This window comes from Grus americana, chromosome 2 (assembly GCF_028858705.1).
Source record: "Grus americana isolate bGruAme1 chromosome 2, bGruAme1.mat, whole genome shotgun sequence".
Classification (NCBI taxonomy): Eukaryota; Metazoa; Chordata; class Aves; order Gruiformes; family Gruidae; genus Grus; species Grus americana.
The window spans coordinates 14402261-14417235 of NC_072853.1; the positions used below are offsets into that span (position 1 = coordinate 14402261).

Genomic DNA, 14975 nt, shown 5'->3' on the forward strand with positions numbered 1-14975 from the left:
TGAGGATTTATCCATGGCCACGCAGTTGGACAATGGCTTTCAGAGCCTGCAGGCCAGGGCTTATACACAAGAAACCACTGACATAAAGAAAAACCAACATAAAAAACCCAAACCACAACAAAAAAAGGCCAAAAAAACTCTAGCAACAGCTATTCCATTTTGCAAATTTTCTTGAGGAATCTTTCAGGCAGATGGGAAAAGTGCTAAAACATCTCTCCCAGGACCCATCATGCAACAGGTGGGATTACAAAGGATGCTTCAGTCACATAACCAATGTCACTTAGATTTCAGTGTCAAATACCTTCAGTTTTTCAAAATGGCACTTAAAATCCCTTTGCCTGTGATTTGTAAATACGATGTTTTTACTTCCAATAAAACCTCTGATTTAACAAAGAACTGTGGGTCCATTTCACAATCTTGGCAGTGAACAGGTCTGTTGTGCGTACAGGATCTGCTCCTGCCTTGCCTCACATACCTTCCCTGGCTTGCTTGGGTCTGGCCCCACTTTTCTTTCAAGTGATTCCTGCCCACAGAAAGCTAACTCAGACCAATTACACTAAAATAAAAACATGTTTTCAATGTTTCCCTCCTAGAATTGCCTTATCACTTGATCTGGGCAAACAAGCACATTCTCGTAATTCCCCCAAATGTGATAGTTCCCATCTTAATTAACTGTAGGCACTTTGTGTCTTAGTTCTGGAGCACAGGAGAAACATCTGAGAAACAGAAATATGCTGAAGCTGATTCTCTTTTCACTGAGATCAGTCTTCCATTGCCCTCTCTGGACTTACAGCTGATTTACAATGCTGTGAGAAGAGAACTAGCGCAAATATCATCTGAAGCAAGAAGAGGGACTGAGCCTTTGCAGAGCTCAAAAGTGAAACAAAGAGAACATGACAGTGCCACATACACATGGAAAAAAAATATAACAATATTTCAGAGGACCTGAAGGTGAACATTATTTCCCCCAGTGTTCCAGTGATAGCTTTGTACTCTCCTGTTCCTCGGTAGAGCAGGCTTTCTGTCTGTCCACGCATCGCTTGTGCAGCACAAGGCGCTTCCTGGGAAACCACAACTTCCCCTCTGAAGCAGCTCTGCCATGCGATGAGTGGGAGCCAGACCCCAATTGCTGGTTTGGGGCTCATGTTCACGGCTACGGTGCAGAGCTCAGAGGAGCTGCCTGACCTCTTTGCCCTCTCTTGCGACGGCGATGAGGGAGCAAGGTGCTTCTGAAGCACAGAGAATCAGGACATCCCTCCTGCTTGGAGTATCAAGTTGCTGCTCCCATGTGGACGGGTAGGTAAAGGAGCCCTGAAGGACTCCTAGGGGCCCCTTCTCCTCCGGTGAGCAGCAGGACCTCTCTTGGGTCCTCTCTTCCTTCTCTTGGGCTGGGAGCTACTTGTGGGAGACAAACTTGTGCTGAAGTCATAGCATGAACTCAGCATCATCTTTGCAGGAGCAATCTTGGAGAAGTGCCCGTTTCCAAATTATAAATTCCTCTCTCCTCATTTCCCTTCTGTCCTAGCAGGCCATCCCTGTTTCCCACCACTCTAACAGGTTGATTTATGGCCCTGGGAGTGGCATGGAAAGGGGGAAGATGACCTTAGTTCACCTGTGCCAGGGTAGAGCAGGAGCTCAAGGCTACAGACAGAGCAAACTAGCTTTTCTAGCCAAACTGCTTTGCACAAGGGAAGCAAACACTTCTGGCACCTGCGGCACAGCCTCTCTCTGCTGTGGGGCAGCAGGCTGCAGGCAGAGATGTCTGGGCACGGATGAGCAACGAATACAGCAGGAGATCCCTGGGCAGGAAAAGTCCAAAGACCTCATGGACACTGTGCTTCTTCACAGGTGCCATAGCATGAGCGGGGCAAGAGGCAGGGCACCTCCAAGCGAGTCTTGCAGTAATGCACAGGATTTGACAGGTTGAGGACACGGGCCTGAAGTCTCTGGGCTGTGGGGTCAGAACCACGTGGTTGTAACACATGACATATCACGCTCCTGCAGCATTTAAAAAAGTAGGTTAAGACCAGAAAAGAACAAGATGGTAAAAATGCTTTGGTTGCTTTGACACCCAACCAGATTAACCTGTTTCTGATGAAGAGGAAAAGCAGGACTGAAACATGTTGGATGAAATCTGGAGATCTACCACCTTTTAACTCATTATTTCTTATATGTTTGAGAATTAACTGCAATGCAAATCTCTGATCTTGGCATTTAAAACATCTCGGGCTTAGCTTAGGGAACGGGGGGAAATCGGTATGCAAGAGATAAAACATTAATTCAAGAAACTGTAAAGTGACAGGAAAAAGTTAAGAAACCAAAGCACTGAAAGGGATCTGCAGCAGGTGCAGGACACCAAGACAGAAAAAACTCTACTTTGCTATAGTGTCAACACTGTAATCATGAACCTTTATGTTCAGAGTTTATTTGGTTTACTTCTTTCATAAGATTGCTTGAAGCCAAGGCAAAAGTTTCTAGGGTTCTGAGCTGGATCCTCTCTATTTTAGAGTGATTTTAACAGTAGCAGGAACTAGCCTTAGATCTGTGCACACAAGAAACCTGAATGTTTCCTGGCACCCACTTCTGCATCACTTGTGCCAGAGCTGTATTTGCAGAAGGGAAACATTCATTTGCAGCCTGGCCCATAACTCCCCGGCTGTGGGAACATTTTCTCAGTTTGCCTAGCTAACATGTGACTCGGGTAGGTGCACATACAGATTTCACACACATACTTCTTTCGTGTACACACAAGTAGGTTCCTGCTTTAAAAAACTGAATGCATAAAGCATTTGCTGGCAAACAGCTAGGCATTAATTTTATTTTTAAATGCCGTGTTGTGTATAAAAACCTGGATAGCTTCAAACTAGGAAAAGAAAAACAATGTTTTCATAGTTTTGAAAATAAGCCATAATGCAACCTCCAGATTATGAAGATCTTCAGGCATTCTTGACATCTTCATAACCCCACCAGCACCAATGAGTAATGATTGCTGAATGCTGACTTTAAAGCCAAGAGGCTGCCTCAACACTGAGGAAGGGGTGGATTGCTCGGGGGGATTAGGCGGGTTGCCAGCTCCTCACCAGCAAGGCCTTTTGCAAGGTGTGACACCGGTCAAGTGAGAGATCCCACCGCCGTGTAAGAGGGACATCTGCGTCGGGGCTGGAGCCTGCCCTGCTGCATCCCAGCATGCATAGACATAGGAGGGGCTGCCATGGGGGAAGAAGTAGGGTTAGTTCAGGCACGCTCCTCAGAAAGACTTACTTAAACTTGGCTGCTGCAGTGTTTGGGATCACTGGAGGAACTGGACTCCCTTCCAGCTTTGTCATTACTTGTTGCGTTTCCAGCACTGGGCTTCCAAAACTGGACTTCCTTCCTGTCTAGATCTGTCTGCTGAGCTGGTCGGTGTGAAGGTAACAAGACAGGAACGTCATTATCCAGATCTGATTTTGTCTAACTTCGTCTTCTGAAACATGTTCAAGGATCACAACCCTGTTCCCAATTTAGAGGAATTTCAGATGAGCTGGCTTTGAGCTATCGTTGCTACACTGATAATGCAAAAGAGAAGAAAAAAAGCACTAGACGAGTTTGAGCGTCTCCCAAAAGTCCTTCAAAAATTACATCTCTGCTATAGAATAGCACAGTCGTAAAGAAGCCACAGGTATAGAAAGGGTCTCTTGAGTCCTTACCTTCTCCCCCTGGAAGTGGGGTGGGAGCTGTGTTCCCTGCACTGCTGTCTGAGTGGCGAGCTTGCATATGTGGCCTTGCAATGGTTTTGCTGTCAGAAGCCCAGTTTATTTACGTAAGACGTGAACGCTGACCCCTTTGCCTGAAAACAGGAGGAAAAAACCCAAGAGCAGGCAGGGTCCGGACTCTGTCTCCAGTAACCCCTCTTGTAAAGCTGAGCCTGAAGAACGCCCTCAGCGTCACCCTCACAACCCTTTCTGCATTGCTTTTCCTGTATTTTCTCATGTGCACGTACAGACCACAAGCCTGTTCCCTTTGCCTGGGCACACAGACGATTTCTCAGACATCATTGCCACGCTTCTGACCTGGGTGTACTTTGGTGCTCCTTGTCAGGGAGGCAGTTTCTGTGTTTTCCAACCCCCTCACTTCTTCCAGTTCACTGAATTGCTTTTTCCATTTAGCCCTTTGACTTTAGCTGAGCCCGCAGTCCCCTGCAGTTCAAAGACCGATTCAACAGCAGCTCTTAGCATTATCTTGCCTAACAATTTGTTTATACAGGAGAGTGAAAGGGGCCCTAATCTAGTTCAGGCTTTTACATGCTGCTAAAATACAAACGATAAAAGATGATTGCTTGGCTTGTTTGAAAGGGTCCACTTTTCACAGCAGACCCTTTCAGAAGGGCAAGTGATGGAGAGAGACTTTTGCTAAGCTTTGTCTGCGCTGGAAGCCTTTAGAGATGGGAGCCTGGAATTACCACCGGCTCTGCCCATCCCACCGCACATCCCAGCTTCCTCGCAAATACTCACACTGAACACTGCAATTGCAGTGTGGGTATTTAGAGATTATGTCAGAAACATCACTGTCAGGAGAAGCTTGTAGCTGAAATTAGGAGTTTGCAGTCTGCCATGCACTGGAAACCACTAGGGACCAGCAGCTGACTTTGGAGTAACAGTTTTCTCTGTTGCAAACCTGAGCGCTGAATAGCTGCACACCCAATTAACATCTGGTTTTATCTTCTGTGTCTGCTCCTGCTGCATGAACCTGTATTTCAGAAACTTCCCTTGCAGGTGTGATTGATTAGCAGAGCTGAGGCAGGGCCAAGGATGGTAATGTTGGCAGGGGTACCACCAGAGAAGTCTCAAGGCGCTTTTTCTTTCTCACCTAAGGGCAGGTCAGCAGCCAGAAGTTGCTCTTGGGGTACACAAAGACTCAGGGTACACAAACACAATTACTAGCCTGCGCTCCTAGGACAGGGAAGCACAGACATCAGGTATCCATCATGTCGTCTCCAGGTGGGGAGACGATCTGGGAGACTATTTGCTTTGGGCCTGTGCCTTAGCATCTCTTACACTATCTTCTTTTTACTTTTATTTTCAATATTAAAATGTCACCTCTGTTTTCTTACCACTCCAAGGAGGGGAGAAGGGGGGAGGAGGAGGCAAAGAAGATGACTCTAAAAACTTTTTCATACCAGGGACTAATATATCAGATACTGGCCCTGAGAAACTTTATTATTTACCTCTGCTGGAATGGGAAAGGAAAATAGCTGGAACAAGCACAGCTCTCGGATACACGCAGTGCAATTGTCTATACAAGGCAGTTCCATGGGAACCCCACCGGAGAGCCAGACACACTCAGCAAACACGGCCGAGCGCACAGTGTGATGAAGGAGAAGTGTGAGGCATTAAGCATTTCCCTTCCCTTCTCTATTACCTTTTCACAACAGGACAGAAACCATCTGAGTGTTTTTTCCTTGTAAAATTTCTGAAACGACTTTAAAAAAATACTTAGAGACACATTTCCATTAGTAGCAGCACTGATTCTTTACTAATTCATGAAGAAAAACTATGAAATAATTGGTAAGAGTTGAACCCTAGGGAAACAGAGATGCCTGATTTTACAGCTCGGCCTGGTCACTTGGGCTCAGAGCTACACAGGAATGTGAGTGCTACACAGCCGGCATTGCAACACCTGATTTTTGTATGCCTGTCCTTTCCTTCGCATCCTTCTCACCTACCTGAAGCTGGCTGGAACCGAACAAGCACACTTACTCACTCTGATTGGCACCTAGGAATAGGATTTAAAAAAAAAAAACAAACCACCAACCCAAACACTCAGAGCGTTGTACATGAGCTACCTAAATTAGCCAGTGAGAAATGCTGGAGAAAAGGGTGTATTACAGCCTAGTCCTGTCTAGGGCTTAGGTGCCTTGTTCAGGTTTAGCGGGACATGCTTCTTTTCACTCTGGATTCACAGCCCTGAAAACTTAATTATAGCTTTTCACCTTGCATTAATTAACATGAGAAATGAAGAGACCTCTCTTCAGTTTGCTTTTTCTCCACCCACCCGTTATCCTTGAATAACCCATTGCCTGTGTGTTCCCGCTCTCCCTAGGCGCAGGGCTGTATTCCTACCCAGGAGGAGGGACACATGCGCAGCCTGGGTGAGGCTGCAGATGAAGGAGGGTTGAGACCTCCTTCTGCGGTCTTTTGGAGGGAAGGGGATGTGTTTTCTGCAGCCCAGTGCAAGGGGCATGGCCTGAGAGACCCTGCTAAACCAAGGCAGGCTTGTCCAGGGATGATCCCTTATGTAGGTCCCACCCGTGCTGGGGAGGTGAGTCCCAAGTTGCCCAGCCCAAGTTAACCTGGGGCACTTGCACGTACCTGGGAGCAAAGCCCTGGTGTCAGAAATGAATGGCATCACTTCAGAGAGGAGCAAGATGCCGCATTTAGGGAACCACATGACTCACATATAGCCAAAATGAATAGGACTAATAACCTCACTGGCCACCCCAACCTCCCCAGAGTATTGTTCCCACATACACCAAACTGTCCAGAACTGCTGGAGTTTTCAGCCCAGCTTAGGAAGAAGCCAGAGCTGCTCTGCAAGGGGCAGAAACAAAGGCAGTCCAGGAGGTGCTTGGTGTCCGCAGAGGCACCTTGCTGTGGGGCAGCACCTCCAGGCCGGCTAGTGGCATCTCCAAACCCGCAATGTGGAAGCTTTGTCCTCTCAGGTGCCTGAGTTGCAGCCTTGAGCCCCACATCAGGCACGGAATTGCTTCCTAGGAGGAAAGTGAGCATGGGAAGAACTGCAAAATGGGCCTTAAAAATTTGTAATCAAAGGGCAAAGAACACAGTTTCAAAATTTGCAAAAGTATCCATGACAATCACTTACCACCTTAATCCTACAAAGCCATGAAACAACTTGCAGTCTACTTTCATACAGCTGAAATTTATCTACCTTTGTGCCACCAGTTAGTTTTAATCCTTTAACACTTAATAAAAAAGTGTCCGGGGAGAACAAAGTCGCATTTGCCTTAACGCTTCTCTGCCGTTGATTTCCCTCACCTCCCCGCCACCCGCGGGCAGCGCAGACGGCAGCTGCCGGGGCTGAGACACCGCCGCTCCCAGCGGGTCCCTTCACCGCTAAATGCCATCACACCCTCGGCTCGAAGGCAGCCGCGGCTCAGCGAGGACGCGTCCCCGCGAAGTGTCCGTGGGAGGGGCGGGACACCCCCGGGCACGCACACGCACACACTCACACACACGCGCACACACACTCGCACACAGGCGCGGCGGCAGCGGGCGGTGCCGCCAGGTGCGCCCGCCCCGGCGCGGCCCCGGGGGGGCGGCCGCGGCTCCTCGCCACACCCCGCCGCGCCGGGAGCTCGCCGCCCCCCGGCTGAAGTCCGGTGCCGCCGCGCCGTACCGCGCCGTGCCGGGGGTGCTGTCACTCGGCGCTTCCAGCATGCTCCTAAGATGGCGGTAGCGGCGGCGGGCGGGGGCGGCCGGGCGCAGCGCAGCGGCTGGCTGGAAGTTTTGGTGCGGGAGCGCTGGCACAAAGTGCTGGCCAACTTGGGCGGCGAGGCGCTGGTGCTGAGCGGCGAGGAGCGCCCCGACGGCGCGGCCCACAACGGCCTGGGCGGCGATGGGGCGGCGTGCCGCGGGGCCGAGGGCGGCGGGGGGGCGGCGGCGGTGCGCACTGCCTTCACCGACCCCCCCGAGCAGGTGCCCGAAGCCGTCTCCAACAAGAAGCGGTGCGTGAAGGTGCTGAAGCAGGAGCTGGGCGGGCTGGGCATCAGCATCAAGGGGGGCAAGGAGAACAAGATGCCCATCCTCATTAGCAAGATCTTCAAGGGGCTGGCGGCCGACCAGACCCAGGCCCTCTACGTGGGCGATGCCATCCTGGCCGTCAACGGCACCGACCTGCGGGATGCCACCCACGACGAGGCGGTGCAGGCGCTCAAGCGGGCCGGCAAGGAGGTGCTGCTGGAAGGTAGGGGCCGGGGGATGGAGCGGGGCACTGGGGACAGCCCGGCCGCCGGCACGCTGCGGTGCCGAAGGGGCGACGGAGCCGAGCCGGGGGGGTGAAGAGGTGTCCCCGTACTTCTCGTACCGCTCCTCCGGGCGTCTTTCCAGCGGGGAGAGTTTATTCCCCCCCACACCCAGAGCCGCGGCGGCACCCCCGACGGCATGCGTTGAGGACGTAGCCCCTCGGGAAGGGACGAGCGGGCTGCCGGGGAGCTGGGCTTGAACTTCCGTCCTGCTGCCAGCCGCCGAAGCCCCGCAGCCCCGTCTCGCCTCGGCGGCGGGTCGGCTCCCGGGCTGAGGGCTCACGGTGGAAGCCTGGCCGCCCCCGCCGGGGCGACGGATCTTCAGGATCTGCCGCCTGGATATTTTCGCGGCTTTTCAGCCGAAGAAAGGGGGGAGGCGGGTTTTGGATGCCGAGAGAGGAGGGGTTAAAGGAGTAAAGGATCCCCCTCGGGGCGTGAGGAAAGGGCTTGGGGGACTTTTTCTGAGCCAGCTCGAAATGCCTGAAACCTCCTGCTGTCCAGTTCTTCCCTGTCCCCTTCTACCACCCCACTCCCGACTAGGGATGAGGGGGGCAAAGAGGCTTGAATGAAGCTGGCGGTGCCTCACTGAAACACTAACCATCCCTGCAAAGCACTGGGTTTCGTTTCCTTTCTCAAGGGTGACTGAAACAGTTTTGTAAGAAGTAGCGTTATAAACCGAGCCCGGAGTAAGGAGCAGCTGTGGTGTGCATGGAGGAGGCGTGGAGGGAGGGTGTCCCCCCAGAACGGGTCGGATGTTGGGGAGTGTGCGAGCAGATGCAGAGCCGGGTTCCCCAGGACAGCGAGTTCATGAGGAGAGAGGCATTCACAGGCATTCAATCCTTGTCTTCTCACAAGGATTAATTTACTTGCTCCACTTGAGAGAATGAACAGCTTCAGAAATGCCCTTGGCGCGTGTTTGATAAAGTGATTACGTATTTGCCCAGAAGTTCATTTAACTGGAGGTCAGTGGCATTTGAGGCATGCTGCTATGCCTTCTTCCCCTGTGCCATCCATCACCTTCCTCCGAGCCACAGGTGCTCCCACCTTGCCATTCCTGTAGCCCTTTTGGTACCGCACATTTTTTCACGTGTCTTTTTGATGCTTATTCCAAGGAGCGGAGGGAGGTTCTGCTGCTGGTTAGGAGGTGCAGCTGAGGATCAGCCGTGAACAACCAAATATGGCATAAAGTTAGGGGAAAAGCTTGGAGGGGAGGGCAGGTGAGAAAATGTCATCCGCAGCAGTGCATACAGAGAAACTGTTTGGTAGTGTCCACATTGACAGTGAAAACTGCAAAGGAGTTAGTGGGCTGTGAGGATTTAAGGAGCTGAGGGCAGTTGTGCTTCCCCTCCTTGTGTGCCCCATGCCACTTGTGGGACTGAAGTGTGTTGTGTCCCACTTATGGACATACCGGTGAAGTCTTAATGTAAACTTCTCCCTGAGGTCTGAATTGAGGATGTTGCATCTAAATTCTGTCACTGGTTTGTTTACGCAGTTTAAGGGCTTCCTGGGGTGCAGACCAGGCAATGGCTGACCTTTGGTGTGATCTAATGAGTAATGTATATAGCACTTGCAAAAGCCTCCCTCCCTCTGTAGCTCCTGCAGTTACAGCACCTGAACATGCTGCTGCTGTGCAAGCCTTTTAAAAAAACCCCTCAGTTTTCTTCCTGGTAGGAGTGAAGATAAAGCTGTTTCAACGTGGACTCCTAGCACCCTCCTTCTCTCCACTCGTTTTGCTGTCACAACTATTTTCTTGTGTTTCTTTGCTCTGTGAAGGCTGATGTGTCTCAGTGGTTTGTTTCTGTGATTGAATTTGTAATTTGTAAATCGAGAGCATACTTCAGTAGTCATCTCTATGTAGAGTTAAAATATTCTGACACTGAACTCAGTATTTTGTCCTGCCTTTCTTTTGCTATTTCTGTGGAGAAACCAAAATGAGAGTTGGCCGCAGCATTGCCCCGGGAGGTGCTGCTCCCTTCAGCAGGGATCCTCTCTACGTGAATGGCTTGTGTAAACAGGCGGTTTGAAACAATTCTCTGAGATTCAATTTCCCACTTTGAAGCTCTTTCTTCAGTAGCACAGTCTAAAACAATCTTTTTATTACTAAAGGAAGGAAAATCCAAAAGTTTTTTTTTTCCCTTCAAAGTATAGGAGGGAGAGCCTTGATTTTCCTTTCCTTCCAGACAGTAGGAATTTGCCATTTCCTGACTTCTTAGAGAGTTATGTATTACAGAAAGCACTCTGCACTGGGGCAGGGCAAGACCCCAGCGCAGCTCCTCTCTAGGATCTTTCTCCAATTAACGGAGCAATGCCAGCGTGTGTTTCCAGGGTCATTTACATTTTTCAAGGAGATTCTGAGATTTACTTGTGACTTCCAGACCAGGAAAGCCAAATTTGCAAAGGCATGGCAAGGTGTGAAGCACGAGGGGCATATTTCATGGTGCAACAGGGCTCTGGGTATTGCCCAATGCATTGTGCGTTCCTGGAAAGGGTTTTATGGTTGAGTATTTCCTGGAGGTTATCAGCAGTGAAGATGTGGTCAGTATGGCTCAATACACCCAACATCAGAGTGCTGGAGCCCGTCTGTTATATAGTGTCCTTCCTAAAACTGCTTGCTCAGTGAAATGAGGCATTTACCAGCTCAGCACTAAACTGTAGTCTCTCCTGCATTCCTGTGTGGGGAGGAAGGGAGCGGAAAATCCGTCCCCAGCCCTCTGCACCGTATGTGGGTAGCAGGGCTGGCACCGGGGTGGGCGGCAGGAGGAGGAAGGTCTGTGAAGAGGGGAGGGGATGGGGCAACATGTCATTTTTACACTTGCCCTTTTTGCTGCATTGATCGCTGTCTCTGAGCTGGTGGAAATAGAGATTATTTGCTGCAGGGTTAGGGGTGGCGTAGCTGCAGTAGCTGTGCTGGCGTGAGGGCACGCAGCTGTAAAGCCCGGTGGGAGACGTCCTACTCTAACAAGTTTAATAGCCATGCTGGGTTGTTCTGTCCTCTCATTTTCCATCCCTGAAGGACATTGTTCTGTCACAGTCCTCACTTGTGTAGTCCAGCTACTAAGCTAAAGTTGTATAAATCAGTTCCTTCTTACAAGTCTGATCTGTGGGGTTGGCCAGAGTGCCTTGAAATCTGGTAGGATTTGATAAATGGAAGGGAAATAAGGCAACAGATGACACTGCCATAGGAGGATCTGTAAGGCAGAAGGTTCAAGACGAGAGGGAGGTGATGGTGAGGAAGGACTTGAGCCCTGAGAAATCCTGCTGTCTCCTCCTCTGCAGGGATGGATCTCTTCTGCCTGCAGGGTTTAATTTCCTGTGAGCTTCCATCACAGCTTGGGCATGGGTGCATGGGAGCAAAGCAGCCAGTGAGCAGGGGCAGGGGAAGCGCTAGAGTTGGGCTTGTTGGCCCTGGATGGCTTCTCAGGTGTTCAGTACCTCAGGATGGAGCTTCTCACCAGCGTTCAGGAGCGCAAAGAATTTCCCTCTGTGAGAGACGGGATAGCCTCCTTGTACAGTGCATATTTGCAGGCATGGAAGGCAGCTAAAATTATCATGACAGCTATTGTTTGTACATACAATTTCCCTGTGGTTCTGTTAAATTGGATCTTCTTAAATAAGCACTTTGGAAAATCAAGCAGCCCCTCTTGTGCTGTGTGAAGCACGTTGCATTCAAGTGACTCTCAAGACACAAAAGGTGTTTGTTTTTATCGAAGCATCCTAGACTAGAACAGTCCCTTGGCATGCTCTGTAGTGGAGCTGGTTGTGCTTTACTCACATTCTGTGTGTGTTTGGTGAAAAAATGAAAAATTGAAGTAGCCTGCACTCATGTCAGACAGGACCCCTCTGCATGATGCTGTATTTGAATGTGGAAGAAAAAAAACACATTAGTGTGGTTTTTTTGCTAGCTGGGTGCAGGATTTTTCTTTAGATTGCATCACTTCCTAACTTGTTAAATGTGTGCAGACGAGCTTTTCATGATGACAGTGACGTGTGTGCAGCGGGAAAAGGAGCTCCTTCTTAGTGTTGCTAGTTTCTTACTGGGTTTGAGTGATTCTCAGTTAAGCTAACACAATTGCAAGGTAAGGGTTACAGCTCCCTTGAGAAGGGTTACAGCTCCCTTGCAGCCTCTCTGGATTTGCAGAAATTTCCCATAGAGAGGCAACCCCCTGCATAGTGAATTTTAGCATATGGACAGTAGACTACAGTCATCTTCTGTAGCCCTCTTGGGAGTAATCCACAGCTTTAAAGCAATGTAAGAGTAAGCATGGTGCAGTCTGTACCATAATAACATGTATTATTTTCCAAACAATATTTCTGTAAGAAATGTAAGGATTCTCCCCTTCCTACCCTTTTTAAATTTTCTTTGGATGACATAAAATGATTCTGCCTGTGTGAATTACATGTTCTAATAGTGCAAAATAGGAGCAAGCTACTTGTTGGCTGTATTTTTCTATCATCTTATCTATGTTTTCTTTCATGCTATGTGTTTCTTTCAGTAAGTACCAACAACAGGAGATTTCTGGGGGCTAACAAAAAACATTATTTATCCAAGAAAGTGTGTCCCTTTCAAGTATAGGGGAAAAATGAGGCACAGGGCACTTAAGTGCCTACGTGACATAACTACTTACTACAGTCAGGGCTGTAAATCTCAGTGATTGCAAATTGTATGCATACTTATTCTTTACATTTGCAGTAAATGTATGGAGAAAACACTTCACCTTTTTTTTTGTTTTGGTGCCAGCAAATATGCAGTCAGGGAAATGCTTTGTACTTAGGGGCTATACCGCATTTCATAGCCTGTGTAGCTGCCCTTGCACACTTCAGTTTGAAAGTGAAATTGAAAGGGAAAGGAGCAGGTAATCTTGTTCTCAAGAATACCAGGTCTAAGCAGTCCCCAAGAATCTCCGTTTTGATTGTTTCAGCTGCCTGCAGCTGATGAGGAAGCTTGAGTGGGAACACTTGATGTGTCTTTCATTGATTAGATTAGATTACAGGCTAATTTAGAAGTCCAGACAGTCTGTATCACCTTTCACAGATAAGAATCAGTATATCCTCTTTGCAGAAAATCTGGTACAAGTCCTCTTTCTCAGTTACTGTAAAGAAAATAAGGCAGTTGTGGGCAACACATTCCTGGATTTGTTTGGATCAAGGGCAGGGTTCCCCCTCAACCCCCCCACCTTGGAAATCATTCTTCTATAGGAATCACTACCAGCTCCTTAAGGGTGCTTAGAAGATTAAATATGTCTTAAGGATCTGGGATTCAACTGCACATAGAGAGTCTACATGTTAACACCATTTTTTAAAATCCCAGCAGTAATTCCTTTGTGGAAAATTAAATTGAAAACTTGGTATAACTCTTTGAAGAATCTTTAAACAATTAGAGCAGAATTGAAAGCTGAAGACTTTTGCTATAGTTAACAAAACAGTATTTGTATCTTAATTTTGCCATGGCGGCAAGATTTCAGCATTTTTACCACCCTCCCAGGAAGGCATTTTCACACGGGTGATCACAAATGGCACTGGCGTGTCCCTGTCCCGTCCCTGTCCCTGCTGCGCGCTGGCTTTGTGTCTGAAACGCTTGCTGTGCTTCCATCCTGAGGGAGCTGGTGAGGAGTCTCCGTAATTCAAACCAGGGTCTGGATTTGGGACAGCCCAGGCAAGGCTCCTCCTGAGAAGTTCACATAGTGTGCTTTGCAGCCTGGTAACACCCGCTGATCCCACTGGGTTGATGGTTTCAGGTGTAGATTGGGAAGGATTTTTTTGTTTGTTTTTTTTACTTTCTTAATCTCACTGTTTTTGTAACACATGCTGTGGAGCTCCTCTGGCAGTAGTTTGTAAGTTTGACTTAAGTATAGCATCCATTTGTGTGCATTCAGAGCTCATAAGTGTTGGAGAGTTTACCATATCTATTTGTAATCTGTTCCAGTGGTCACTTACTTGCAGGCTTTAAGAACACGTTCTTTCCATTCCATTTTTCTAATTTAGATTTCTGATTATAGGATTATTTTGTACTTTATTCTGCAAGATTATGTTGCTATGGCTACTTGTTAGAATTGGTACAGCTACTTCGGGAGAAGGGAAATTGAAGGAAACAGTAGTTCAAGAGAGCAATAGCATATGTAAGTGAGCAAAATATGATGGGAAGAAAGCTGTCCCAGTACTGCACGGGAGACTCTGGCTTTCCAAGTCTGAAAAAATTCTTCAAGCATCTCAGAAAAATAGTTGGTGAAGAAAGGATGGTAGCAGTGAGTATCTAGAACATGCGAAAAATCTTTTAACTATATATCATATAGGGTTTGCAAGTAGCCTACATAACAGTTTTTCTGGCCTTGACGTGGTGAGTGGAGGTGAGTGAGATTCATCTCTCTTACCCCCTCCTGACCCCCCCACTGATGTCACTACCTCTCCAAAACTTAAACTATGTCGAGCAGAAAAAATACCACTGTCAGCATAAGCTGTGTCTGGGCTTAGGGCCTTTGCCAGGACATCTGTACTTAGAGCAATCAGGGAGAGCATCGTACTGTTGTGGCAGATTGGGAAGGAGCTAGGACTCTACTGGGAGTAAATAGTCTGTTTTGGCAGGGGCAACAGGTAGAGATGGGGAGGGACAACAGGGGAGTGGCAGCATTCAGGACATGCCTTGAGGAAAATCACTGCAAGTGGGAGTTAGAGGATGTTTGAGGTGAGGCATGGCTGATTTGGGCTACAGCAGTTTGCAAGAAACTACAAGGTATGTTAAAAGTGTGGAGTGCTACTTGTCACTCATGCTACGTGTTGGAAGGTGTACTATGAGCCTCCTTCATGCTCTTAAATAAACAGCTGTCAGCTGCTCTTTTGCAGGACCAAGAAAGCTGCTCTGTGAGGCTTGGTCTCCATGCTTTGAAAGATGGCTAATGGCCCTGCCCTACATGCCTTGCACTTCTGGAAGAGACAGGATTCATTGAAATTGTGGCATCCAGCA

General features: G+C 48.6%; 1 protein-coding gene across 2 annotated transcripts in view; it reads left to right on the forward strand.

The window, feature by feature from the left end:
• Window positions 1-7234: 7234 nt before the first annotated feature.
• SNTB1 (syntrophin beta 1) overlaps window positions 7235-14975 on the forward strand; it is a 121198-nt gene continuing 113457 nt past the window's right edge. The window contains exon 1 of one of the 2 annotated variants that reach the window (XM_054815145.1): window positions 7235-7959. In XM_054815145.1, the coding sequence (XP_054671120.1) occupies window positions 7443-7959 (517 nt within the window). In that variant the 5' untranslated portion in view covers window positions 7235-7442. The remainder of the gene's footprint in view (window positions 7960-14975) is intronic. The other variant, XM_054815144.1, reaches the window with a different exon arrangement.